This window comes from Canis aureus, chromosome 19 (assembly GCF_053574225.1).
Source record: "Canis aureus isolate CA01 chromosome 19, VMU_Caureus_v.1.0, whole genome shotgun sequence".
Lineage (NCBI taxonomy): Eukaryota > Metazoa > Chordata > Mammalia > Carnivora > Canidae > Canis > Canis aureus.
In genome coordinates this window covers 44,571,709-44,599,323 of record NC_135629.1, presented here as the reverse complement: position 1 = coordinate 44,599,323, position 27,615 = coordinate 44,571,709, and the positions used below count along the sequence as shown (strand labels likewise).

At 55.8% G+C, this 27,615-nt stretch overlaps 1 protein-coding gene and 1 long non-coding RNA gene across 7 annotated transcripts in view; one reads left to right on the top strand and one right to left on the bottom strand.

Moving 5' to 3' along the window:
* Positions 1-4,754: 4,754 nt before the first annotated feature.
* ZDHHC3 (zDHHC palmitoyltransferase 3) overlaps positions 4,755-27,615 on the bottom strand; it is a 53,312-nt gene continuing 30,451 nt past the window's right edge. For 2 of the 5 annotated variants that reach the window (XM_077859201.1, XM_077859200.1), the window contains exons 4-8: positions 21,784-21,880; positions 21,040-21,121; positions 20,834-20,929; positions 18,082-18,212; positions 4,755-6,966 (exon numbers count right to left, since the gene is read on the bottom strand). In XM_077859201.1, coding sequence (XP_077715327.1) covers positions 6,709-6,966; positions 18,082-18,212; positions 20,834-20,929; positions 21,040-21,121; positions 21,784-21,880 — 664 coding nt within the window. In that variant the 3' untranslated portion in view covers positions 4,755-6,708. Of the gene's footprint in view, positions 6,967-13,891; positions 15,537-18,081; positions 18,213-20,833; positions 20,930-21,039; positions 21,122-21,783; positions 21,881-27,615 lie in introns of those variants that run through there. The other 3 variants (XM_077859203.1, XM_077859202.1, XM_077859204.1) reach the window with 3 other exon arrangements.
* On the top strand, positions 8,135-15,452 carry LOC144290215 (uncharacterized). Of its 2 annotated transcripts, XR_013358000.1 has the most exons (3): positions 8,170-8,410; positions 8,638-8,772; positions 12,207-15,452. It is a non-coding gene; the product is annotated as an uncharacterized LOC144290215 (long non-coding RNA). The 2 variants fall into 2 exon arrangements; XR_013357999.1 differs by having other exon boundaries at positions 8,135-8,772.

Genomic DNA, 27,615 nt, shown 5'->3' with positions numbered 1-27,615 from the left:
CTGGAAGGCTGTTTGTTCCCAGGGGAGTCTTGCTGGTGTTGGAGTTTGGGACGCAGTGGGCTGAGCCACTGCCCATTCAGGAGATGAGGAAACCAGCCCAGAGAGATGGGGCCGGGAGCCCAAGGCTGCACAGCAAGGTGGTGCAGTGCTCCCTCCTGACATCCACCAAGCTGTGAGCCAAGCAGGGGCAACCAGAACTCCCAGGTGTTGCGAGGGTCACATCCAAGTTTAGGTGATGAAAGATGAGGTCCCATGTTTGGGAATCTCAGAAACGCAGCTGGCTTTAGGAGGTCCTCTGCTGGAGGCCTGCGACCTTCCCCTCTCCGGCGCCCTGTTACTATTTCTCCTTCACCGCTAGAGATACGTGGCCCTCTGTGGGCCTGCTGGTCCACTAGGAATCCATGACTCCCGGGGGGGCTGCTGGCCGGGGCTGTCTAACTAGGGCTCCGACGTCGGGCAGTTAGAGTATTCGTTACCTGCTGCTGTGCCACATATTACCCCACCACCACCATGCAGTGCTTTCAAACCACAACCGTGTGTCTGTGTCATCTGCAGCCAGGGCGGCCAGCTGGCATCACCCAGGGCAGAGGCCGCAGGCCCCTTGTAACCTCAGAGGTGACATCCCATCGCTTTTCCTCCATTCTTAATTTTATTTCTTAATATTTTATTTGTCAGAGAGAGAGAGAGTGAGAGAGAGTGAGAGAGAGAGAGCGCACAAGCAAGGGGAGCAGCAGGCAGAGGGAGAAGCAAGCTCCCTGCTAAGCAAGGAGCCTGATGCAGGACTTGATCCCAGGACCCCAAGATCATGACCTGAGCCCAAGGCAGCCGCTCAACCAACTGAGCCACCCAGGTGCCTCCTGCATTCTCTTTTTAGAAGCGAGTCACCAGGTCCGGCACACACTCTAGGAGAGGGGGTTCCACAAGGCACGAGGTGTGCATCACTGCCCAGCACACTTGGAAGAGGAATTTGCTTTGTTCCACAGGAATGAGAATCGTCCTTTGGGATTTTTGCAACTGTGAGTAGCCTTGGGGGCTCAGCATCACTCCACCCTCCCCTTCCTTTAATTACTCTATAGCCAGCATGGGTGGGCCCGAAGGCACGAGGCATGAATAGGCTGGGGCCACGAGGCAGGACAGGAGGACAGGACAGGAGGACACTGCAGCCCGGAGCAGAGAGGCGGCAGGGCCCAGCGCTAAGAGTCTCTATGTCCCTCTTCAGCCAGACCCTTCACCTCTTTTCCATGTATTTGCGTTCCTCCTGGCCGCTCCAGGGCCTGGGGGTGGCCTTTGTTCTCTCTGATGGGAGAGGTCGCTAGAGGCCCGGGCCACACTGTCTTTTGCGACTCCTTATAAATTAAAACTGAACAGCGTCCAAAACAGGCCTTGGAAATCGTGACATATTGTAAAGCCCCAATCTAACAAACTGCTATCTTTCCTGTTCAGGATACAGGGGGTGTGACTGTCTTTCACCAGGCCTGATGGAGTTTGCAAAGAACCATCCTGTGCCGGCCAGGAGGGGGCGGGCTGGGGGTGGAACCCAGGCCACCGGTTCAGAGATTTGTGACAAGTGTCATCTTTATCCCATACCTGCCTCTACAGCCTTTTATAGAAATTACATCAAAAGTCTAAATTAGGGCCCTTTGCTAATTTATTTTTACATGATTTACAAGCGCTTGTTGTAAGTGCTTTAAAAGAGGAATTTAAGGGGCTTTGCCCTTTCTCTGGTTTCAATAAAGTGGAACGATTGTCCAGCTGGGGCTCGTCAGAGGTTGAGAGATGCAGGCCACTCCCAATTAATTCCAAAGCAGGAGATGCCCCAAACAGGCCTAAACATATCGTCTGCAAAACAACCCCAAAGGTAGGTGTTCTAACGCTCCCATTTCACAGAAGAGGAAACAGAAGCCCAGACAGGTGGGTGTCCGTCCCAGGCCACATGGTGGGTAGGTGCCCTGGGCCCTCTGCGCTCCCTGCCTGTCTAGACAGGCCATGGCCTCCGTGTGTTCTGCTACGCACGAGGCGTGTGGCCGGGCCGGGCTGGCCTGGGCTGGCACCACCTTGTTCCACTGGGTGTGGACACGGATGCCTCCCCCTCCCCGCCTTCCCCGTGCCACGTGTGTGTCAGATGAACGTGCAGGACGCGCAGGGCGTGCTCGCTGGGAATTGGTCAGGGAGCTCCCAGAGGGGCAGGCCCGGACCTGCACCCCCATCCATGCCGGGGCAGCCCCGCAGCCCGTGCTGGGTGTTCTCCGGGCCCCTGACCACAGGTAGGCAGGACACCAGGGACGAGAGGGGAAAGGCCCCCTGGCCCTCGGTCGCTGCTCGCTCCCTGCCCCCCGCATCATTTCTTGGCCGAGAGCCTGGGGGAGCCCAGCACCCAGAGGCTACGATTCAGATGGTGACACGAGAACCTCAGCGAGGACGTGTGCCTGAGCGAGATGGGCGACACCAGAGACTCTGGGCTGGTAGGGGCAGCCCCCTCCCCCGCCTCCCTCTCCCAGGAATCTTCTAGCAGGAGCCCAGTTGCCAGACCCCCCCAGCCCCAAGACTCCACAGTGGGGACTCTCCAACCTTTCAGAAACTGGTCCGAGCCACAGGCAGGTGTCCATTGCTCCTGAAATCCAGTAATTTTCAAAACGTGGCCCTGGACCCTCTGCACTGGATTCAGCTGGGGGTGCGTGTAAAAGCAGTCCCGGACTGGCGCCCTGGCCCCTAGCTAGGGGTGCCCCTAGGGCCATCTACATTTAGGAGCCACACCTCCCTCTGTAGCAAGGCCTCACTTGGGAACCACAGGGGACGGGGCCTTTGGCTGGTTTATGAATTTGCTGGATCTGCTGCGTCAGTTCTGTCTTCTCCACTCCAGCTCTCGAGGCCAAGCAAGTCCCAGGTCCCCCAAGACCCCTCTGTCCTCCCCATCCCCTGCTCCCCAGCAATCAAGCTGCCTTTGGGGCTTCCTGACCAAGGGGCACCTCACTTGGAGCCTCCGGCCCTCCCGCCTCACCCACCACCTCATCTTGCCAGCGCTGGTGGCCCCGAGACACCCCAGGCCTGGAGACAGGCTCCTGGCAGGGACACAGGCTGCCCCGGGTAGAGGCTGGCCCAGCTCGGGAGGGGTGGCTTCCCGGGCTCAGAAGCCTCGGGCAGGCCCAGGGGAGAGAGACCTTCCCTCGAGGGGAGTTGGTTCCCCGGGGGGGCAGTCTTCCGGGAGGGGGTGCCTCCTCCTGGCAGCTCCTGGCGCTGAAAGCCCGGCTTTGTTAGCTGAAGCCTCTGCTTCTGGTTCGGCCCTCCGGAGACTTGCTCAAATGATCAATATGCTTTTAATTAAACTCTGACTGCTTCACGAGGACTGCGTGGTCCCCTGGGTCACGTTTTTCTTTCTGCGAACAGGCTTCTTAAAGAACCTCGAGCGGCGGATCTCGTGGGCCCTTGAGGAGCCATCTGATCCTCGGAACTTCCCAGGTCAAGGGCCTCTCCGGGGTCCGCTTCCTCACTGGGCCTTGGGCCGCACTCAGGACGCTGGCGGGGGGAGGGGATGGAGGGTCGGGGGAGCTTCTCAAAGGCTTTAACCCCAGGGACGAGCTTTGGCAGAGGCCTGGGTTGAGTGGGCGTTATTCTAGGTGTGATTGGCATGACATTCAAGGGCAGTGGCCTGGCTTTAGTCAAAATCCTGGGCACCTGGGTGGCTCAGATGGTTAAGCATCTGCCTTTGGCTCAGGTCATGATCCCAGGATCTTGGGATCCAGTCCCGCCTCAGACTCCCTGCTCAGTAGGGAGCCTGCTTCCTCCCTCTGCCTCTCCCCTCTGCTCTTAGTCTGTCTCTCTCAAATAAAATTAAAAAGTCAACCCCCTCAATCCCGCCCCAAATGCCCACCTCCCTGGCCTGTGGAGGCCGAGAAAATTAAGGCCATTCCACTTTAAGTTCAGTGTTAGCACAAGTGCAGCCATCCCAGGCCCCTGGGAATAAGAGCTGAAATTTACAGTACTTCAGTTACAGGAAGAAAACAGTTTACAGCTTAAGTCCTAGAAAGTCCCATATTAGAATGAGAACAGAGCTCAATGCCCTTGAAAGCCCCATATCAGAATGTAAACAGAACTTGAGAAATTCCTCCACCCCTTCTGAAAATCCCCTAGACCAGCCTATAAAAAAACCCAGCTTTGGACAGCCCCGGGTGGCCCAGCGGTTTAGCGCTGCCTGCAGCCCGGGGTGTGATCCTGGAGACCCGGGATCGAGTCCCACGTCGGGCTCCCTGCATGGAGCCTGCTTCTCCCTCTGCCTGTGTCTCTGCCTCTCTCCTTCTCTGTCTTTCATGAATAAATAAATAAAATTGCTCTCATTCTGAATGAATAAATAAATCTTAAAAAAAAAAAAAAAACACCCAGCTTTAACCCACTTCGGGGTCCAAGTCCTGCTCCGCGGTGTCGGGTATACTGTAAATAACCCCTCGTGTGTTTGCATCGGTGTCGGCTCCTTGTGGTTTCTCGGATACGTAATCTTGGGCGCAACAGGCCTACGGGAGGTGTGCAATAAGTGCTCTGATGAAATGAAAGGTGAGTTTTCCATCTGCTGGAAACACCCGCTGGGAGATGACCCGGAGAGGTCTGGTTAGTTACTCTCCACCCACATCCTGGACGTTCGCTTGTCCTTCTCCACCCGCGGGGACAGAGGTGCCCTTGAGGTGACTAAGCCCAAGGACCCTGCTGCCCAGGGGTCTGGACTGGGATTTCTTGCTGAAGACAGGAGACTCCAGCCGCCGAAGTCAAGCAAAGAGCTTTTTATTCAGAGCCCGGAGGTGGAGTGTGCGCCCAGCCTCCCTCCCCGCAGCCCTCCTTGGGTTTTGACAGCGGTTACAGTCCAGTGTGAGGCAAGCACAGTGTTATGCTGTCGCCGTGCAGTGAGGACAGGAAGCTCAGGGTTGGACGGGGCCCCAGAACCCGGTGGGCTGCGCTGAGCTCCAGTGCAAGATGAGCCCACTGTGCGGGGGGAGCCCCGAGCAGGAGCGTCAGCCCCCCTCCGACCAGGGCCCGAAATCCATGGAGACGGACATTGCCAGTGGTGACCCTAACTCTACGTGCGGCCTCCTCGGGGCCTCCAGGGGCGGCACTGCTTCCCCCCGCGTGCGGAGTCTTTGGTATACAGTCGCCGTGCTGCACCCCTCTGAGCCCCCCTGCCTCCCGGCTGCCTCCCGGGTTAGGACAACAAACCACAGGCCTCTGTGATCCGAGAACGGCTCTCCCAGAGGGGCCAGCGGCCGCGTCCTGCCCAGACTGCGAGTCCACAGGCTCGGAGCCGACCAGCCCCCCTGCCCTCGTCATGAATAAATATTAAAGCTGATATAGGGACGCCTGGGTGGCTCAGCGGTTGAGCGTCTGCCTTTGGCCCAGGGCGTGATCCCAGTCCCGGGATCGAGTCCCACGTCGGGCTCCCCACATGGAGCCTGCTTCTCCCTCTGCCTGTGTCTCTGCCTCTCTCCTCTGTCTTTCATGAATAAATAAATAAAATCTTAAAAAAAAAGCTGATATGGACCAAGATGGGCCTACGGCCTGGCTGCTCTGTCCCTGTTAGAGCCTCACCATCAGCCCCTCGTGGGATGTCCTCCGGGGGCTCTGAGCAGGGCTTAGCACAGGTGGCTCTGTGAACACCGGCCCTGCTGGGTAGTTAACCCTGGGGTTCAACCAGGCTCATCCTGGCAGAGTGTGTGTGTGTGTGTGTGTGTGTGTCTTTCTGGCTCGTCAATCTGTAGTCCCCGGCCACCACCCATCCTCTCAGAGAAACACAACAGGCCCTATCTTGTGAGAAGTGGCTTAAAACACAGGCCAGATTTCTGGTCGGTTCTGCTGCCCACGTGGGTTGTGAGACTCTCTCCAGAGGGATAGTTAATTAAGCTATGGGGCAGGGGCGGGGCCGGGGGGCGCTCAGAAGGTCCCCAGCAGCTCTAAATAGGTCCTCTCCCCCATCCCTACCTGTGAATGGACAGACCTGGAGCCACCAGGCAGGACGGCTCCAAGCTCTCCGACTCAGTGACAGTTCTCGTATCCCTGGGACGGGATGGGAGCTCAGCTTTGGCACCACTGCCACGACAGTTACGGTCATAACCCGCTTTTTGAGCCTGGGCATGTCCCTCATGTATGCGTGTGTCCAGCCCAGTGAAGGGCCTCCTCAAGCCAAGCCTGACCCTCAGGTCTGACCTTGCAGGTGGCTGTGGCAGCCGTGCCCCTGTCCTAGGTCAGACAAGCCTTCCTGGGGAGCAGCCGGGATCCTGAGACCTTTCCAGGCTGGTCTCTTCTGATGTCACTGTCCCAGCCCGGGGTCCCCGCGGCCAGCCCTGCTCTGTCCTTCCATCATAACATCATGGCCTTCGTTCTCCAAGAGAAGACAGACATCCCAAGAAAGGCCAAAGGCAAGTTCTTTCCTGACCCTGGGCTGCCCTGTTCGGAGCTTCCTTTGCTGGCGAGGCTGTGCCAGATGCCGAGGACGCCCGGTCTTGGAGGGACGTCCAGGCCCGCTCTGGGCAGACCCTTCCTGATGGACTCCGAGTCTCGTCCTCTCGTCACCCCTAGTCCATCCCCCCAAGACCCGGCCCGACCCGGGGAGAGGATGAGGCGGTGCAGGGGATGGCAGTGGCAGCGGGCGGTCTGCGGGCGGCAGCGGGGTGCAGGGGTGCGTCCAGGTTGCCTGAGGCTTTCGGGTGACGGGCTCCCCCCATGGCAGCCTCACTCATCTATCACCTCCACGGAGTCCTCGTCCTTCCTCTCCTCCGACTGCTCCTCCGTGGTCTCCGTGTTGTCCGTGTCGGACAGCGAGGCCGCCTGCCGCACCCAGGCCCTGTCACTGAGAGGCTCGGGGTCGCACGGTCCGGAGAAGGGGTTGAACCAGTTCGGGGAGAAGTCCCCGCCGAAGGTCTCCTTCACGGACTTCCAGCTGCCCCTGCGCTCCCTGGGCTGGTGCTTTCGTTTGAGGCGCTCGATGCCCTGGAGGGACAACGGGATGAAGAGGGTCAGTGGGGTTTGGGCTGCGCGCCCCCCGGCACACCCCCAGCGGGGCGGGTGAGGTGAGGGGTGGAGGAGCCGGGACACAGCCAGCCTGGGCCAGGTCAGGGCTCCGGGGGCCCCCGAGGGCCGGAGGGGCCCAGTGGGGAGCGGCGGGGAGCGGCACAGCAAGCGGGGCCTTCATGGGGATCTGGCCTGTGTCCCCCCAGCCCGGGACCCCAGGCCTCTGCCCTTTCCCCCTGCTGCTGCCGGGGTTCCCCAGCCTCACTAAGTCAGGCCAGGCTGCCAAGGGGTCCCGGGTTGGGGAGTAACATCGCAGCTGCCCTGAGAGCTCTGAGAAGACGAACCCGCCCCCCTCCAGGCTTCTGGGCCATGCCCCCCAGCAGGTGCAGCAGACTTAGCACGAAGAAGGGGTGCGGGCGGTAGCAGGGGAGCATGGGGTACAAACAACACCAGGGCCAAGGAAGCAGATCGCGTGCACAGCCAGTGCCAGCATGCGGCGGGCAGCCGGGGGCGCACAGGGTCGGGGAGGCCTGGGTGGGCGTCAGGCCCCGCTCGGGGGGGCAGACTGCCCTGTGGCTTCTCCCAAGCTGCCCACTCACCTGCCTCTGGGCATCGGCCACCAGGCCACAGAAAGAGGGTGTGGGAGGGGGAGAGGCCCACGGGAGTTAGAGGCACAGCCGGGTCAGCTCTCCAGGCCACAGCACCCTCCAAAAGGCTTTTAGCCCCACTGGGGCCTCTTCCGGAAGCCAAGGGACATTGCTGTGGGTTTGCCCGGCACGGGCACTGCTCATTCACACGACCCATTCCACCTCAGAACGATCTCTGAGGACCTTGTCCTAGGTTTTCTCTTCTTTTCCACACAAGAGCCTTACATAACTGGTATGATCCCTTGTGTTATGCAGAGAGAGAAACTGAGGCACACACACCAACTGAGGTCTGCCCCGTCCTCCGGGCCAGGTCGTCTCCAGCACTGTTTCTTCCCCCTCCATCTCAGAGATTTACGTTTCTTGGCTCTTGAAAAAATTGTAGGAGTCAAGAATCTGATCTCAAAGTACGTCCCTTGTAAGGTACTAATTACAAAGGTCAAACCAGCGTGGGAGCTTCGCAGGCATCGCCTTAACCAGCTCGGAAGTAACATCGCCGATAATGAGATGTGTTAACGTCGCACGACCTCAGGATGTGACGCGCCCAGGACACCACCTCAGTGGTTTTCCTGCCAGAAACGCGTAATCTAGATCTAATTGCCAGAAAACAGCAAACGCAAATTGAAGGGTAGACACTCCACTGAATACCTGGCCTCTGATCTTCAAAAGGGTCAGAGTCTGATGAACACACTTTGGAACCGGACAGAGGTGGAGGTGGCACGGCCTTACGTCCGGACTCCATGCCACTGAACGGCACGCACCAAAGTGGTGGATTTTATGTTATGTGAATTTCATCTCAATTCTTAAAAAAGATTCTATTTATTTATTCACGAGAGACACACAGAGAGGCAGAGACACAGGCAGAGGGAGAAGCAGGCTCCTCGCACAGAGCCTGCGGCGGAACTCGATCCCAGCACCCTGGGATCATACCCTGAGCCAAAGGCAAATGCTCAACCGCTGAGCCACCCAGGTGCCCTTCATCTTACTTTTTTTTTTTTTTTTAAAGGGGGTCAAATTCATGAAAGGCGAAGAAGGACCGGACAGCACTGCAGATTGGAGCAGACTCCAGAGAAGTGACAAGCGACACAATGAGACAGAGGAGGGTCTCAGCGGGACAACCGGACAAGTCTGAATAAAGCAGGTAGACCCGTTAATGGTATCGTATTGATAAGTTCCCAGGTTATGTCTTGTGGCCATATAAAATGTTTACGTTTAGAAAGACCGATGGAGGGGGGATATAGGAGCGCTTTGTGCTATTTTTGCTGCTTCTCTGTAAGTCGGAAGTTATTTCACAGTGAAAGATGAAAAAAATAATCTGAGACACAAAAATGTGAGCGATACGGTCTTGAACACCGAGTTACAAGGTGACAAGCTGGAAACAATCAAAATGCCCACAGTGACAGCCAAGTCAGCGATCCTACAAACCGAACCACAACACAGCTGTGACAAATGGTGTCCACAGTTTTACAGCGCACCGGAAGATCCTGTCCAACGGTGTCAAAGGAAGACAGCATAGTTAGTTGCACACGACATCACGGGACCCGAGATTACCTCTGGGGAGGGATTTGGGATGATTCGTATTTATATCTGTGGACTTCCCGTACGTTCCAAGCTTTCCCCACTTTTGAGCGGGTGTTACTGTCGTAATCAGAACAGAGGAGCCGTTTCAGGAAACAGACCTTGCTGACAACTTCTGCGGGAGCCTCATGTACTTAGGTCAAGAGCACCGGATGCTGTGCCGCCCACAGACTGGCCCCTCGCCAGGCGCCCCCTACTTAGCAGAAGCAGCGGTGGCCAACTGAGGGGACTTGCTTTGGGGATCCTGCATTCCCTTCCTGGGCAACCCTTAGCAGCCTGTCAAGAGAGAGGCATTTTAAGAACATGATTTCAGGGAAGCTGTGACATCATGAGGTGGCAGGGCAGGCCACAGAGGGGACACCCAGAAATGGCAGACTGTATCCACACTGACTGGGCTCACTCAGAGCCATGATTTTGGGTCCTCGCACCACCCTGAGAGGAGGCAGGTGTTGGTACTGACACTTGGAAGATGAGAAAACAGAGGGTCTGAGAGGCCACTGCGGTAGCCAAAACTTGTCCTGCTGGTCGTCAGAACCGGGGCGAGAACCAGTGTCTCCCCTCTTCCCAGTGCATTTTCAATCCTCCTACAAATTCTCCCTCTACCCGTGCCGATCACAAAGGCAGAGGGAAGCCAGAGCCTGCAGGATTGCTGTGTCCATGCCAGTGGCGTGGGCCCAGTGAGCACCAACTTCTTCACCAAGCTCATAAGAACATTCTGGAAGGAGCCCATCCCGTCCACCAGATAAAGTTCCTGAGCAGAGAGATGGACAAACATCCAGGTGTATCAACTCTGAGTCTGGACAGAAGCAAATGTTCCGAATGCATCTGAGGCATAAGAGAGGCCTGAGAGTCTGAACCGCAGGTTCAGGAGGATCCAGTGGGGTTCGTTTCTCCTGGTAGGACTCAATTTTGAGTTTCGTGTGGATTTAAAGACGTGCTGAAGGCAACCTTCTTGAGCAGGAGGTTTGTGGCGGCAGCAGTAATACCCACTTCAGGCCCAGGTGAACGAGAATGGTTGATTCCTGGGTAGGAGGCAGTGGCTGGAACCAACGTCTCTTGTAAGGTGTGGTGTGTGTGATGGGGGCTTTGGGGCCCCTGTGCCAGGGTGGCACAGGAGCTGTGATCTGCAAACGGACCCACCCAAGTCCCTAAATGAACATACTAGGACTAAGGCGTCCGAGGGAGCACAGGCTTTGTAAGGCTCGGCTGAGACCCTCGGAGCAAGAGATCATTGCCCCTGTCCCCCCACTCTGCTCCCCACATCACTGGAGGGAGAGTTGGAGAGGCTGCCACCCACGTCACCTGCCCTCCTCCTTAGAGGGCCAGAGAACACTCTCGCAGCTTTTTACTACAACCCACAAAGGGCGATACTTTTCTGTGCAACCTGGCACCGCCCCCCACAAAGTTCCATGAAACCATAGTTACTCTACAATTGTGGCGCATTTTTATTTATGTACTTTTTTTAAAAGGCCACAGCACACCAACAAGCATCTCACTAATCGTGAACCGTTGTGAGTGGTTTGGGAAGCGGAGGTCTAGCAGAGCTAACGTGGGCTGAAGCCACGCCGTGCGCCAGACGCCACCCTCACTGCCGGTCACGATGCCCCTTTAATCCTCGCTCAGCCTTGTGATTTAGATGAACCTCTCTGGTTTGACACATGAGGTCGTGGAGGCTTAAGTCAGCCGGGGCCCAAAGTCACACACACAACGAAGCAGCCGAGCAGGGACTTGAACCAGAGCCTGGGAGAAGCCAGGGCCTAAGTGCCGGGTCGCCGGGCTGCGTAACCTCAGCAGGAGGGGGACTCAGGGCATCCTTGCGTCCGGAGCGGGTGCCACCCAGGGGCTTCTGCAAACTCCTGTGCGTGCGGATGGACCCGGGGCCACTCCGACTTCTAGGGTACCCACGGGGGTCATGCCACCGAGGACTTCCTCCTGAGGGAGAAGGTGGGAAAATGAAGTCTCCGTGTGGGGAGGGCAGAGCGGCCAGCGGCTTGTATCCGTGTCACCGTGAAGCCTTTAATCCGGTGAACCCCTTGGTGCAGAGCCCAGGCGGACAGACTGAACTGTGCAGGCAGATGGACAGACAGATAACGGTCTGGCTCCCCCTTCACGCGAACAGACCTTTCTTGTTTGCTCAGCGTTCATTTGTCGGGGAGGCTGTGGGTTGGGGAAGGGGGCGCCCAGTCGGCACACCGGCAGCACCACGCGGGAGACCCCTGCACACCCCGTGGGGCTCCAGGCCTTGAGAGACGGCGTGTCAGTCACCTGGGACCCAAGGTGCGCCCCGAGAGTTTGGGGTTGGGCTGCTCTGCCGTGCCCTGGGTGATGCTGACGCTGCTGCTCCGGGGACCCCTCGGAGGTGCGCTGCCTCTGGGGGAGAGGGATTCCAGCAGAATCGTCCTCTCTTCACACTTCTTTGGTATTTAAGGGCCCCTCCTACGGTGAGACCCCTGGCTCACCCTTTGGGCGATGCACCTATAAGCCACGAGGGGGGAGGAGCTGAAGGGCCATTGCCTGGCTGGGGGAGCCCAACGCAGCCTCCCCAAGCCCGGGTTTCTGCGCGATGCCCACCTGACACAGGTGGTCCAGAAACACTTCCTAATCCGCCTCATCTGAAAGATCCCTGAAACAGGACGGTGGACGGGGACTTTCTCAGCAGCCGAGGCACGGTGAATGGAAGCTGGTCATTGCAGGTGGCTCACTTGGTTCTCCAGAAACAAACTATTTCAGAGAGGGATCAGTGCGACTAGCAGAAGACGGGAACACGCATTGCTACCCACGCTCACTTTGTGGGGCATGAGGTCCCCAAGCCCGGGCACAGGGGCAGAGGTTTGCTGGGATGTGGGCCTTTTGCGTGTTCAGCACAGTTGCTGGGATCCCCTGCCTGAGGCCGACAGGCCGGCAGGAGTCACCTGATCCAGCTCCCTGTGTCACCTTCCTCTTTAAAAAAATTTTTTTGTCACCTTCCTCTTTATCCTCCCTCCCCCCACTCTCCAGGGACCCATCTTTGGAAGACGGAAGCCGCTATAGGCTCACTTCCCAGGCGCACAGCTTCAGGGCTGCAGACAAAAGCTGGGGCCGCCCTGGTGCAGACGGTCCTCTCTCCCCATCTCTCCCCAGCCGTGTGTGAAGCCGGTTTCTTCCCGTGTGGACGCCAGGCCCGGAACCAATCACTTTACTGCAAAGACAGCCACATCCCTAGTCACTGAACTCCAGGCAAAATGCCTTCCATTTCAATGGAAGTGATCTAAGAAAGCCTCGGGGATCTTGGGGTATTCCCATCTTCCGAGGGCCTGAAGAGCTGGGGAGCATTCCTTCTTTCAGCCAAAGGGCTCCGTAAAAGCCCGGAGGTGGAATCACGCAGGAGGCCGAGAGCAACCTTTTTTCTCTGGGAAGGATATGCATAGTATGCGCGGGTTTAAACGATGAATTTCTATTTTTAGGGCTTACCAAAAAAAGAAATCAATACATTTTCAAAACTCTCTACTGCATTCCTCAGAAATTCCACGGGAAAAAGAACCAAACTGGGTCACTTAAAAAAAAAAACAACAAAAAACCCCACAAAACCTTGGAGTGTTTGGAGGGCATCCAAATACTTAAAAAATATTCCCCGGCAGGACCAGAGGGCAGCGCTGCCTCCCAAGGGATGGATCCCTGACGGGCGGGAGCGGGCCAGAGCCTGTGACAACTGTTCTAAAGTCACTGTACGGTCACTGTGGCCTTCACATACCTCAGTGAACTGTTGAAAAGGAAAACAAAAATCAAAAAACCTATGGGAAACACACAGTATTAAAAAAAATAAACCAACACTTCGGGGGCGCCTGGGTGGTTCAGTCGGTTAAGTGTCTGCCTTCAGCTCAGGTCCGGATCCCGGGGTCCTGGGATCCAGCCCACATGGGGCTCCCGGCTCAGCAGGGGGTGTTTCTCCCTCTGCCCCCTGCTCGTGCTGCCTCTCAAATAAATAAAAATACAATCTTAAAAAAGTAAAAACCACTTGAGGTCTCAGGCTAGACTTAGGGCATGAAGAGCCCGGTCTCAAGAGGCGAGCCTCAGGAAGGGTCCTGGAGTTTTCTGGTTACACGGGAGGGATGAGAAGGAGCGCCTCAAAGGACTGGAACGTTCTAGCGACTTCCTCTGGCTCCACGCCGCTTTCTGCTGGGTGGGGAGAGGGAAAGGGACCTTTCTCTCCCCCGTGGCCGGCGCTAGAGGCCACGCTGCGGACTTGAAGGCTTTTCTGTAGCCGGGAGCTCCCGAGGGGGTTTCAGGCAGCAGAATCCCTGCAGCAGAGGCAGGGGTGGGGGGCAGGCTCCGTCGAGGGCATGTGGCTGACGCGTCCTTTAAAATCAACACAACTGGGAATCCCTGGGTGGCTCAGGGGTTTGGCTCCTGCCTTTGGCCCGGGGTGTGATCCTGGAGACCTGGGATCCAGTCCCACGTCGGGCTCCCTGCATGGAGCCTGCTTCTCCCTCTGCCTGTGTCTCTGCCTCTCTCTGTGTGTCTTTCATGAATAAATAAAAAATAAATAAATAAAATCAACACAACTGATGCCTCAGTCAAGAGGAGGAACGGAAATAAATGTCGTTTAAGGGCAGTGGAGCAAGGGCCCTACCACCACACGCTCGCCTCGCCCGGACCCTCAGCTCTCCCCGAGGGTAGCGCTGTGAGAGAGCACGGCTCAAGGACAGGTTTTGGAAAAATTTTATTGCATTTTGTTTCCATGTGGAAGCACGGACAGAATCGAAAAGAGGCAGCATGTTCCACGTACTGTTCATGGAGAATCACATGGCTAGATGAATTTCCTCCATCCTGCACTGAGCTTCACAAACCTTCCCCACCCCACCCGCAGCACAAGCTAAAAAAGGAGGTTTGTGGTGATCATTTAAAAAACCTCAAATCCACGTGTACAAATTCACAGATGCTCAGCACTCCGAGGTCTGTGATGTCTGCATCCCTGTCCGTCTCCTCATCTCCCCACTCTCTTCAGGCCTCGTGCCTCCGAATGGCAAGGCCACTCTGTCCCCGCGCTGCCCGTTCCCGTGAGCGGGACGGCCACCTGCCAGCTTGCAGAGGCCTGCGGGCCGCGATGTCCACCTTACACCCCGGTCAGCCCTGGGCCAGATGACGGCCTCCCAGGTTAAAATACAGATAAGACATGGCTACGTGCACATTTAGGTGTCTAAAACATCAGAAAGGGTACCCACTTTGGAGATTTACAAAATGGGGCAGAGGGGGGTGATGATGGGCTGTGCGCCTTGGGGGCTGTGGTTGTGTCACTCAGCATTAATGCAGCTGACTGGCCACCTTGCTGGGAGAGGGAGAGAGAGGGGGAGTGAGGGGGGGGGGAGAGGGCAGGAGGAGATGGAGGGGGAGGGGTGCTAAGAGTAAGCAAAGAAAACCTGAAATAGCGTGATTTTTTTTTTCTCCTTTTGACTGTGTAAGGCATTTTGAGCTGAAAAACTCTCCTTCATACTGTTCCAAATAATCAGTGGGAATATAATTGGTGATTCAGAATACAAATAAGACCCCTTTGATCCCACCCCACCCTCCAGAAGTCACTCTACACACCCAAGCCCATGGAGTACAAGGAGGCAAACCGTGTCCACATGGGGGATGAGGCCACTGGGCCAAGGGCCCTTCTTAGGGCTCTGGCCCTGGTCCCGTCCCTCTTGGTCACAAGGTGGTAAGCATCTGTCTTCGGTGACGCTTTAAGTCCCATTGGGGTGCCTGCCACTGCCTCCTGGGCAGCGGGAGGTCACGGCCCCCCTTGCCTCTCCCACGCATCCCTAACCAGCGTCCAGGCCGGTCCATCTGCGCACCGGCCAACGGCTCCCTGTTAGTAGAGGCGGGCCGGGAGACAGCACCCTCCACGTTAGTCAGGCCAGACAGACAGCAGAGAGGAAATCAGAGGCCAGAGGAGTGATTTTAAAAAAGGAAAAAAAAGAAGAACAGCTTCGGTCACCAAAAAATAGATAGGATGATCTTTTAAAAATAAAACATGGGGACATTTTTTTTTCTCTGCAACGCTCAGCCATTTTACTGGAGACATTAAAAAAAAAAGTTTTAGAGTAGTTGGTTTGCTTTTTCTCGATTTAAACATTCGTGAGAACGGACAGGACGGTAGTGCTGTGATGTGGTTTGTGTCTGAGTGGCAATGCTGGTCAGGGTCCTTCAGACCACATACTGGTACGGGTCTGCCTTCCCTTGGTCTGGCGTGGCAAAGGGGCTGGCCCAGCCTAGAGAGAAGGGGTGGCCAAAAACGGCTTTCATGTTCATCCATTTTGTTTTTTTAGCCCATCTTCTCTCTTCCTTTTTCAATTGTTCTATTCCCTGAAAACAAGAACAATCATACTTTCAGTCAAGCACTTTATTGCTGTGGATTTTGGGGACGAATGTCCGTTAGCTTGAGATGAATGGAGTAAATGCTTCCTTGTCAAGCCACAGAGCTACCTATATGATACATGTTTCTTCTCTTTCTCTTATAAAAAGTGTCAAAGGAAAAAAAAAAGCGTGGTTTTTTGTTTTGTTTTGTTTTTGTTTTTTGGTGGTAGTAGCGGTGGGGTGGGCACATATTTACAGGTCCCTCCAGGGAGGGAAAAGTGAGCAAATCCACAGGCCGCTGAGCCAGGATTCCTGGGCATGCTGATCCAGTGTGTTTCACTAAGTGGAGGAGCACGTCTACCCAGACTGGGCTCTGCGGAGGCGCTTCCGGCCTGGTGCTGGGCCCGGCTGTGTGCAGGAATGCTGTGAAGGCTTGGATGCACAAAGCCTCAGGGCTGGCAGGGGCTCGTGATCATGACAGCCAATGTTGGCCTTCGATTTGGGTTGGTTCAAGTCTGGCACTACTATGACCACTTTGCAGACAAAAAAAAAAAGGGAACAAATCAAATGACTGCTCTGGCATCGTTAGTCTCACCAGCCCAGGAGGTCAAAGAAGCACCCTGCTCAGTGGGGCTGGCGAGGCCAACCTGAGGAGGCCAGACAGGAGTAGGAGACCGTGGGTGAGGGGAGAAGCCACCACAGAGGAGGAAGGAAAGGGATTAGTATAGGTTAGAGGGGCTGCCTGGACAGACAGCCAGCCCCAGGCATGGCAAAGGGCTTCCCGGTGCTCCTCAGGGAAGAAGCAGGAGCAGAGGCCATCTTGGTGGTTGTCTACAGGCTGGACTACTCCCCTACTAAGCCTCACGGGAAAAGTAGGCTAGGGAGGAAGCCAGTTCCCTCCCTTCGCCCCTCTTCCGATGGAGCTGGTCAGTGGGCAGGGCCTGAGGATGTGGCGCTGCCCAGAGGAACAGGAGGGAAGCAGCCTGGCAGGAGCCTGGCTGAGGGTCTGTCTGCCGTGGTCTCTGGTGAGGAGGAGGAGCGGGGAGGAGCCGGAGGGGCCAGCCTAAATGGAGTCTCTGTTCACGGAGAGGGAGCTGGGAGGGTCCAGGCGGAGGGTCCATGCGCTTTCCCAAGACACGCCCTTCCTTCTTTTCTGCTTTCCTTTCCAACACAATTCCCTTTAGGAATGGCCTTGAAGGGGGAGGACAGCTAGGACAGGGCTGTGTGAGTTTTCCTTCTGGCTCCCTGAGCCCAAGGCCTGTGTGGCCTGGCCGTATGCAACAGTGGGCGGGGCCAGACGGTCACCCATGGGTTCCCTGCGGGTCTTAGGCAGAGAAGCTGGTCACATTTATGGCTTGGACACATAGCCAGATCTACACCATTGACTACTATTGTTACAGAAACTCTTACAATGATGTTACTTCTTAAAAAAGGTATAAAAGTTGCTGAGAGACCCCCCAACATTCTAAACCATCGGGAATTCCCATGGATCCAAAAGATGGCGCCTTGCTGCTGAGAAGCGCCAAACCCGTTTTTCCACACCCCCAGGGAAGGGCCTGGGGGGCAGTGACAAGGAGTCTGTCTTCCTACGAGCCTCCATCTGAGGCTAAGTAATCAGCAGGCCCGAAGCCGTCCCACAGAGCCCCTGGATGACTGAGATTTGCCACCTGAGGGGGACCTTGGGAAGCCAGGACCTCATGCCTCTGCTCCCCAAACTAAGTGCTACCTCTTCCTCTTGGGGCTCCTCACCTGGAACCCAAAGCCAAAAAGAAGAAATGCCCACATCACAGCAATGGATTGACCACCTTGAGGCTTCTGGACACTTGGGGCAGCCAGACAATGGTGGTGGCAGTGGCACCAGGGGAGTGGGCTCCAGTCCTCCCAGCCAGCAGCCTCGAAGTCTACAGAGAAGGAACTGTGGGTATGGGTAGGGGCGGGGGTAGGGGCGGGGGTGGGGGTGGGGGGAAGGCAATGGACGAGAACCAGAGCTGGGCCAAGCGGAGGGATCTAGTGGCCAGGTGAGGGCTTGATGCCCACAGCTCGGGGCTGCCTCCTGATTCTGCCCTCTGGACCTACTCATGCGGCCACCTCCTTCAGGATGTTGACCCTGCCCATTTCAGCTGGATTAAGGCACCCTTTGTCCATCATCCTCTCTCCAGGCCTCTAGTCCTTGGAGGGGAAGGAAAGGGTGTCCCTGTGCCCGGTAGAGTGCCTAACATGGCAGTGCGTAGAAGATAGAACCAAAATGGGAGGATGGAAGGATTTTGGCAAAGGGCACCCTTCACCAAGGCTGCTAGGCCCCATTCCTGCTGTGACCTGCTGGGCCTGCCCCAAGGGAAGACTCAAATATGTGGGTGGGTGTGGGCCTGTGTGTGTGTGTGTGTGTGTGTGTGTGTGTAAGATCCAGTGTCACTGTAATGGAGGCGTGCGCCCTGCACACCTCACACCTGGCCCTGGTCACAGGTCTGCCTGCACACACCCCTCCCAGCAACACCTGCCCCAGGGCCTCCCCCCAAGCCCAGGAGTGGATGGGGTGGGCAGGCCGCCCACGTACCGTTTCATCTGTACAGATGGAGTGCACTTGGGTCCCAAACATCACTGATGTGAATATGAGGAAGAGCAGCCCCTCGAAGCACAGGAGGATGAGGAGGATCACTGTGGTAGGTGGCGAGAAGGAGCTGCACTCTGAAAGGAAAGGGACATGTGAGACTTGGGGCTGCTGGCCGCTGCCCACTGCATGCCACTCAATGCCCCCAGCCCCGCATGGCCTGGCACCTCCCAGGTGCCACACGTTGTCTGGCGTCTAGGCCCAGGCGGCCACTGTCCTGCCCCACACCTGGTTGCACAGCTTGCCCTCGGGCAGGTTCTCCAAGGGCCAGGCCCCTCCTGGGGCCTCCCCTCCTCACACCTGTTACCCCTGGCTCTTTTCTCAGCCAGCATCTGTATCCTGGTGCCAAGCATAGTGCCAGGCACATGGAAGGCCCCAGAAAGGCCTCAGGGCTGAGGCATGAAGACAGGGAGACCCTCCTCTCCACAGAGAGCACAACATGGTTGCACAGGTGGAGGGGCCTCGGTGTGGTTCTGGTTTGGCCATGAATTTTCTGGACATTCCTACACCTCTGTCTGCTTCTGGGTGACAGGAAGGGGCCAGGTCCAGAGAATCGCTCAGGGGTTTTGGGATTCGAAGTTTATGAGGGGTTCAGCTGCTGGCCTTGGGCCTGAGCTGGGGGTGAAATAAGCCCCAGTGGAAATGCCCTTCCCAGGAGCATTTGCATCACAAGACGGTCAGTCCAACCAGAGAGCTGCAGGACCCAGAGCAGGTGCTCTCCCTCTCCTGGCCTCTCTGGGCCCAGGCTGCCAGGGGTGTGACCTGATACAAGTCCCTGTCCCCGCCCAGGCCTCTGCCCCCTCCTCAGTAGAGCAGGGAGGTTGGACGAAATGGGTGGTTCTGTTTTAAGCAGTAGAAACCTCCGTCTGGGCCAAGTCTAAATCAGAAGCACCTCCAAATGGAGAGCAAAGCAGAGGTGCTGTGGGTAATGGTGGTGGAGGGCAGCGGGGCTGCCTGGGGGAATGTGGACAACACTGGGAGATGGGGGTCCCAGCTGATGATACTCACTATCCCAGGACCCTGGACCCCACTGACGGCCACCTCGACCCATTAGTCTGGTTGTGCATGTTTCTCATTGCCCCAGTTCTCGGGCCCCTTGCCCTGGTTGGAGGGGTCTGATTGGCGGGGGAGGGTTGGGCTTCACTGGGCTTTGGGAACTCAGAACCTGGGGGTTCAGTGCTCCCCTGAGCAGCCCTGCATGGGGGGTGGTGGTGAGGACCATCTCATCCAAATGCCTTTATCACCTCATGCCTCCCTTGGGACTTAATGCCTGTAAATGCCTTCCCTTCTGGGTTCCTTGCTGGCAGGGCCTGGTGGGGCCAGCTCGGGAGGCTCTGGGTATGGCAGCTGCCTTCCTGGGTGCTGGGCAGGGTGGGCAGGATGAGGGTTCCACAGTCAGGCAGCCACAGCAGGGTGAGGATCCTGGAGCCAACTCGCCACCACGGGCTCTTGCTAAGAAGCCCCCACTAGTATTGTCTCGCCCCTGCATCCTTCCCACCCCACACGCCATGGAATCACGTTTGTTCCCGTCCTTGCGTGCTGACTGCCTTGCTCACGACACCTCCAGCCCCAGAAGGTCGGGACTTTGGCTCCCTGCTGGACTATCAGACTTGGAGTAGTGCCTGGTAACAAAGGAATGTGGGCACAAGGCCGGGGCTCTCTGAACTTTAGTTCTCCCTTACGTTGGGTGGCATGGTTGAGAACACGCGAGAACATCTGCACAGGTCATCCCGGGGCCCTGCATGTGCACACGGCAGGTGCCCACTGGAAAGAGGCGCCTTGCTCCTTCTGTCCTCACCTTGGCTGCCCCGGGGCCGGGCAGGAGGCGGAGCCCAGCACCATGGCGTGCTCTCCATCCTCACACAGCTACACATACCCTTCTCCTCCTCGACTGGCCCCGGGAACTATGTGAATGGAGTTGGGGAGGCAGGAGCCAGGGCCCAGGAGTGTAGAACTACCCCTCTACCCTTCTTCAAACCTCAAGTCAAAGTGCCCTGATTCTGGGGACACCCCCTCCCCTTCTTACACAAGCTGGATGTGAGGCTGAGCAGTGATGGTAGGCGTTTGTCTCACAGACTGTGTGTGTCAGAGATCTTGCCCAGCATGTGGCCTCTCAATTCCTCCAGCATCTACTTAAAATTTTTTTCTTCCCTCTTATTTTTATTCTTGTTTAAAATCATAAAACTGCATTCATTTTTCACAGCAGCTATTTTTTTCCCTCAGGATTTGTGTGGCCTTCTGGCTGGGGTTCCTTCCTCAGTGCCTGTGCACTGAAATGGATACCACTACAGCAGGGAGAGCTGCTCTATCACCTTAATGTAGATCGGTAATTAAGCAGTTAAGAAACCATCACACACACAAAAAATCAAAAGTTCAGAATGGATTTCTGTGAGACTGGAATGAAATGACTTTTGATTAAAGTGCCTCTTCTTCCTTTTTTTCCTTCTAAAGTAGACTCCACACCCAGCATGGAGCACAATGTGGGGCTTGAATTCATGAGACCTGAGCTGAGATCAAGAGTCGGATGCTCAACCGACTAAGCCACCCAGGTGCCCCTAAAGTGCCTCTTCCTAAAGACAAGGAGACAAAGGTTCTCTCCATGGCAGGGCTCCCGTGCCCTGGGATGTGCTTCCTGTGGGGGCCTGCATTTCCCCTGGGGACCCTCAGGCTAGAGGGTCTGTCCCACTCACTACTTTACCTGTGGAACTGACTTTAAGGGGCTGCTTTTTTTCATGAAGAGAGAGTCGGGCCTCTGCTGTCCCTTCCCTGGTCAGTCCGTAGGCTTGCAGCAGATCTAATAAAATGGGGTTGGCCCCTGGCACCATGACACAAACCAAGAGCCCGCCCTGCTTGGGTCGCACACCGCCCCTTGGAGCAGGGAGGCAGGCTCCGGCACATACTCACTTGTCCAGTCTTCTTCAAAGCAATGCAGAAAGTGGAATCCCACCATGATGAGGGCGTGCAAGGAAATGAGAGCTATGTACATCTGAAACAGGAAAGCAGTGCAGACGCCATTGTTGTGAGAACCTTCTGACCGTGCAGGCTCCCGGGACAGGGGCGCTCAGAACCTCCCGTTCCGGAACACTCTGGCTGAGGGCTGACCAGGAGAGAGCCAGAGAGGCACCTGGTGATTCCTCTACTGGTCTCCCATCCCAGTTCTGGGACTGGGGTGAGCAGCACTTACTAGGAGTATGTGGAATAAGATAGAAACCAGCGCCTGTCGCCAGGCGTGACCTGGGCCCTAGGTGGGCCAGGGTGCTCCAGGCCTGTGGCTTCCCTTCACTTGAAAAGTCTGGGCGCTGACTGCCAAGGGCTCTTGCAGCCCTTGTGCTAAATATTATCTATATCTACTCGCAGGGAGGGCTTGCAATCACCACCCAAACGGGCTTCTGTAGCTACTTCGACTGGACTCTTGGGAGGGGAGCTCAGTACAAGGCCCTTGCTTATAACCAATCAACTTGAGCCAGTTTTCTAGAAGCTCAAGTGGAGGGCATAGGAACAAGCAGGAGTGCTCTGGGAGGAAGGCAGAGGAAGGCCAGGCTATATTCCGCACAGCAGCAAAAAACACCGTGAGTGCCGAGAATTTCCAAAGGACCACAGCACTCCATGGCTCCGCGGAGGTGGGGCGCGATTCGGAAGCTGACTTACTGTAAACAGGACGAAGTACTTCTGGTTGTTCTCGCCAACACAGTTATTGACCCACGGACAATGGTGGTCCATCTTCCGAATACACCGCTTGCAAACGCTGAAAGGGCCCACAAGGCAGACCTTTAGGGGTGTCCTCACAGCAGCAGGGGCCCGAGGGGAGCAAAGAACCCACCCCCTAGCTCTACTCCGTGCACGGGGCCTCCTGGGCACTACCTGCTGTCCCACTGGGCGTGTTGCAAGGGTCCTAGAAGGCGGGTCAGGACCCCCATGGTCACACTTATTCCAAACAGGGGATAGTCCTACGTCAACGAGGCCCCTTCTCGTTTAACATGAAACAGGGTGGAACTGAGGGGCTGAGCAAGAGGCTGCTCTCCGGTGCTAACGGAGAGCTGTGAATCCGGTTTACTGACAGGATGGAGCGAAGAAGCAGTTTCCACAACGTGACAGTCTGAGATAGGATACAGAAAACAGTTGCTCCCAACATCCCCCGAACACCCAAAACCCAAGGGCCAGGCGCTAGCAGGGAGGGTGTGGCTGACCGCAGAGGGCGCCGGAATAGGCAAAGCGGAATAGGCAAAGCGGGCTCAAGTGCAGGATGTCTAGGACGATGGGAAGTGCCCCTCAAGAACCTTCCAGCTCTAAGATAACAACCTCTTAGCTGCAGAAGCAGAATATATTTGAGCTTAAGTGTTGATCAGAAATTCCATTAATTTGCAAATTACTAACTTGTAATTGGGCTCATATTGGGACTGAGACTGTTTCAAGTTTATTGATTACCAAACACCCTCCTCGCCCCTTTTTTGGAAGAAATAATCTGAAACAGGAATACAGGCTCACAGGGCCTTGAAAGCACCTACCCCCAAAACTCAGGTTTAGAAACACTCCTTTGCCAATAGATGGGCTCGCCAGAAATTGGTCCTTTCTCAATTTGCTAACATAGGCTCCTTGACATTATTTTGAGGTTGTTATCTGCTCAGAACAGTTTAAAATACTGTAAATAGAAGCTTGGAAAGAATACAATTAGGAACTTTACTTTTTTGGAAGCCCCTTAGTTGACACTAGCTTTTCTTTCCATCCGTTTCCACAACTAACTTTACCTTGGGTTCTTAATTTTTTTAAAAAAATATTTTATTTATTTATTAGAGACACACACAGAGAGAGAGGGGCAGAGACTGGCAGAAGGAGAAGCAGGCTCTGTGTGGGGAGCCTGATGTGGGACTCGATCCCGGGTCTCCAGGATCACGTCCTGGGCTGAAGGCAGCGCTAAACCGCTGAGCCACCAGGGCTGCCCTACCTTGGGGAGAGAACTTAGGTGCACTGTGGGCCATGACAGGTGGATGCTGGTGGAAGGGCTGTGTCACATTCACACGTGGTGAGCTCACACTCACTGAGCTCTGATGACTGTCAGGGCAGGGAAAGCACAGGAGGAGCTCTTCTGGGAATGGAGTTTAGGTGCTCCCCAGACTGCAGGCCAGGAAGCACAGATCACTCTGAATGAGAGCCCCATGGCGAGGCCATGGCTGACTTGGGGCTGTGGGCTCATCCACACCCAAAGGAGGACCTGTGACCTTTTCTGAGCATGGTGTGAGCTTCGGTGGCAAGGTAGGCCTGGGTCTGAGCTACCTTGGTCAGACTGACCAAACTTGGAGCCTCAAGTTCCCCACTCACAGGAAGTAAGTGTTGGAAGCACAAGGTGAGAACTGATCATGGGGGCCTGGCCAGTCTTCACCTTGTTCTTCTCCACAACTTCGAAGGTCCTCACTAGCATAGGGGGAATGAGCACATCTTAGAGATGCGGCCCAGCTCTATAATCTTCCTGGGAGCCAGGAGGACAGGGGAAGAAAGAGGCATGAAAGGGACACGGAGGGATATAAAGAGAAAGTCAGGTATCCATCTCTCTCTGTATGCATGTGTTACCAATTAAAACTACATATGAATATGCATACTACAGATTTCAGTTGATAACACTTGTTCCCAGGATAGAATTTTAAGAGTACAGACAAGTAGACAGTGAAGACTGAGCTGCTCCCTCCACCAGGCCCCACATTCCCTCTGCAGAGTCACCTTGCATGTCCTTCCTCAGCTCTGGGGTCTTAGCTCCCTCCCAATCTAGGGACCATACTCCAAGGGTCACTCCTTCCCTGCTCTGGGCTCCTGACTGGTTTCTCTTCCACCTGTGCTTCCTCCTGCAAGGGGGTTCTAAGTGGGTGCTCTAAAGCAGTGTTTGGTCAGCAGCACAGATGTGCCAAGTGGCCTGACATCCTCTAAAGGCTGCCCAAGTTTCAACAAGCTCTTAAGCAAATCCATCCTGTGCTCTCCTCTCAGCCTCTAAAGAGACCCAATGGGCACCCCAGGAAGTGAGTTTCACAACGGGCTACGTGTCACTGGGCGGCCATGCCAGAACACTCCTCTTCCTCCTCCAGGGAGCAGCAGGGACAAGCAAGCACAGCTGCTGAGAGCTGCAGAAGCTGGCCCAGAGTGCCAGGCTCTGAGCTACCTGCCTGCAAAGACATGGAATGCCCGGGTGGTCCTCCCTGCAGCGTGTGGAGCTGTTCAGAAGCAGGCTGTGGGGTCAGGCGAGGGTGCATGTGGGTGGGGGGTCCATCCATGAACATGGCGAGAGGTCCTGACCAGGGGCTGTCTCACCTACGGCTTACAAAACCACCAGCTGCAACGGTTCTGCATTTGAGACCTGGAGTACACCAGAGGTGAGGCCAGCCCCGCAGCCCATCCAGCTGCCTCATCTTGGGCACCAACCGTCACGAGGAAGAAAAGCTTCCCTCGACCCCCAGATACCCTGGTGGGGAATCCCGTCATCTCAGAGCCAGCCCTTTTCCTGTTCCACGCGGCTACGTGGGCAGGACGGCTCTGCGGTCCCCTCCCCAGACACAGGAGCTGAGGGCGCTTTCCCCACTCTTGCCACTGGGGAGAACCTCTTCTCTCTGACCTCCTTGCGCTCCTCCCTGAGTGCGCTGGCCCTCTTCTGGGACTCCTCTCAGGCACCACTCGCTGCCCCTCATGTGAGAGCTGTGGGCCAGTAAGCTCCTGGGGCCACGGGCACCGGGGGCCTGGTAGCATGTCCTAAGCCTGCGGGAACAGTTGCTGCACAGCCCTAAGGTCTTCAATGCAGGCATCTGTTGATGTCCCTGACTTTGGAGTTTCCCAAGCCCTTTCTGTGTTTTTTAATCAATGTTCTAGAAGAGGGCAGTGCCTCTCCTTCCCTCTTCCTCCAGGTTCCCTGCCATTTTTCAGGCCCGGAAGTGCTTCCTTCAAAAGCTTGGTGGATTCCAACGAGCTCATCGGCTCACAGGCGCTTGGGCCCGTGGCTCTTAGCCCCCAGAGTTGCTGGCTGAGGCCCTGGGCCAAGCCGGGGTGATGGCCCACCATGGAAACATAGCTGTATCTGTGAGGGCCTGTGTATCTCCTTACAGAGCACTTACCAAACAGTATCAGGGTGGGAAAGTGCATCGGCCCCACCTGAGTGGGAAGCCCCAAGGTCAGGGCCATGTCTAATCCACCACTACAGCCCAGGGCCAAGCCTGGGACCCCTTTGCAGAGAAGAGCCAGCCTGGGAAGTGGCTCCACCACATCAGATTGGGAGGCCCAGCAGGGCAAGAGAAAAAGGCACACACAGCAAGAGGACACCAAGTGGACCATACTCTGTACACAGGTTTTCATCCCACATCTCCTTCACTGTGATTAACAAATTATAAGCAAAAAAGTATCTACCACATCTTGGTCCCAGCTCAGCAACAATTCTGGGTAAGGAAGTCCAGTGTAGCAGTAAGAACACTGCTCTTAGATCCCCATGTTGGGCCCTGGGCAGAGAAACTTAGCTTCTCTGAATCGCCCTCTGCAGAATTAGTCCTGATCTCTCAAGATTAGAGATGATGCAGGTGAAATGCTTTAAAAATACTGCTAGTGCTATATAAATTTTATCGGTGGTAACAACCATGAGAGAGACAAAGTGAGAATCTAGCAGGGACCCTAAGCACCCCATGACCATCTCAGCCTCAGTGTGTATGTGTGTGTGAGGGGTGGGGAGTGTGGAGGGTGTGAGGCTTTTCCAGGGTCATGGTTTCCACCTCCTTGTGCAAGAGGAACCTAGTGCATAAGCCTTGCTGTCTTCATTAGCAAGAATAGCTCCCTCTACAGGGTTTCCACATTCCTCCATGGTTCTCAATGCCAGGACAAAAGCAGCCTGGAGTTCCAGAGTGCCTCTTGGTGGAAAGAGGATCCATCCACACACCAACCACCAGGCTGGAAAGAACATCTACCCATCCAGGGTCAGGGAGCGTCTGTGGTACCCATCAGAGCTCAGGGAATGGGGATAGTTTTAAATTCCATGGGACTCTGTTGGGAGGACAAGATCCAAAGAGCCAGGTGCGTGCTCATGCACGCAGACATGCACCTTCGCCCCAGCAGGGACACAGACACTGACTCTCTCAAGCCTGGCAGCAGGCCCCTTGGCTCCAGCAGTCACAAACCTAGCTCTGTTTGGCATGCTGGGGATCGGCTTATCCCAAACCGCGGGTTCCCAGATGGCCTGGGCCGCCACGAGCCCTCACAGAGGAGCAGTTGTCAGCACACACTTCCTGATGCAGGAGCAGGCGACACACAGGCATCCTCACTCAACTGCATCTGAATCAGCAGCTCTTGTTTTGCTGAAGCTGATTTGTTTACTAGCACTCAAGAATACCTCCCTCGGATCATCCTGGGGAGAGAGGCGAGGAGGAGGCGGTGAGCAAAATGCCAGGCAGTGGAGGCAGCCCGGGGTTCAGGGAGGAAAGAGAAAGAACCACTGTGGTGACCAGAAAGTTCTTTCCTGCAAAGCTCGCACCTCCCTGTTGCTAGTCCAGCCTATAAACCCATCTCGCTCTGCCACATGCACACACTTCTACTAACCAATGGCTTCTCCTGGGGGAGCCAGTTGACTCATATAGTTATTCATGTCTAACCCTCACAACAAGCTGCCAGGCAACAACTCCCTTCGCAGAGGACAGCGCGGAGCTCAGAGGGAGCCTGGTCCACGTCTCACAGCGTGGTGGGAGCACTGGTGGACTCTGAGCGCTGACCTCTCCAACTCTGAGTGAAGTGGGAGCCTGCTCCACCACACTGGGCTGCCCGGAGTTGGGTCCTCTTTACTCAGGGGATGACAACATCTCGGGTGGCAGAAAAGGCAAGACAGGTGCCTCCACCTCAGGCACAAGCAAGCCTTGAGTTTGTCTGTAACACAGACCTCAGAGGTAAACTGACCCCATGGTGGGCTCTGTGCAAAGAAACTCTGCTTCTCCAAACTGCTGGACACCTCATGGGAGACAGCAATCAGCACAGGCTCTGTCCAAGCTGCTCAGCCCTCACTCTCACTAGGGGCCAACTAGTTGAGGGGGTCACCACCTTTCTCTCTCTCTCTCTGATAGCAAGACATACATATAATTACATCAGGCCACACAAGTCACCCCCAAACTGGAGTTCTAGTGGGAAGAGCCCTGGAAAGGAGCGCACACACTGGGCCCCAAGTCTGTCTGTGGCACTCACTAGCTGTGAGCTCCTCCCACTACCCACTCCCCCCACCAGCCTGAGAGAAGGACCAAGTAACATGTTTGTCTTTCTGTAATGTAGTGTTTAAAATTCCCTTGTAATAAAATGCAGTTTTTAGCTAGATGTCTTCTTGTTGAGAAGACTCAAAACAATGAAGAAATCTGAAAACCAAAGGGAAAAACCACCACAGATGAGATGAGGAAATGGCTTTTTTTGGCCGGACTCTACAACTGTCAGTCACAACCTCCAGTTTTGTTTTAAAGAAACATCTTCATTCAGGCACAGCCCTTT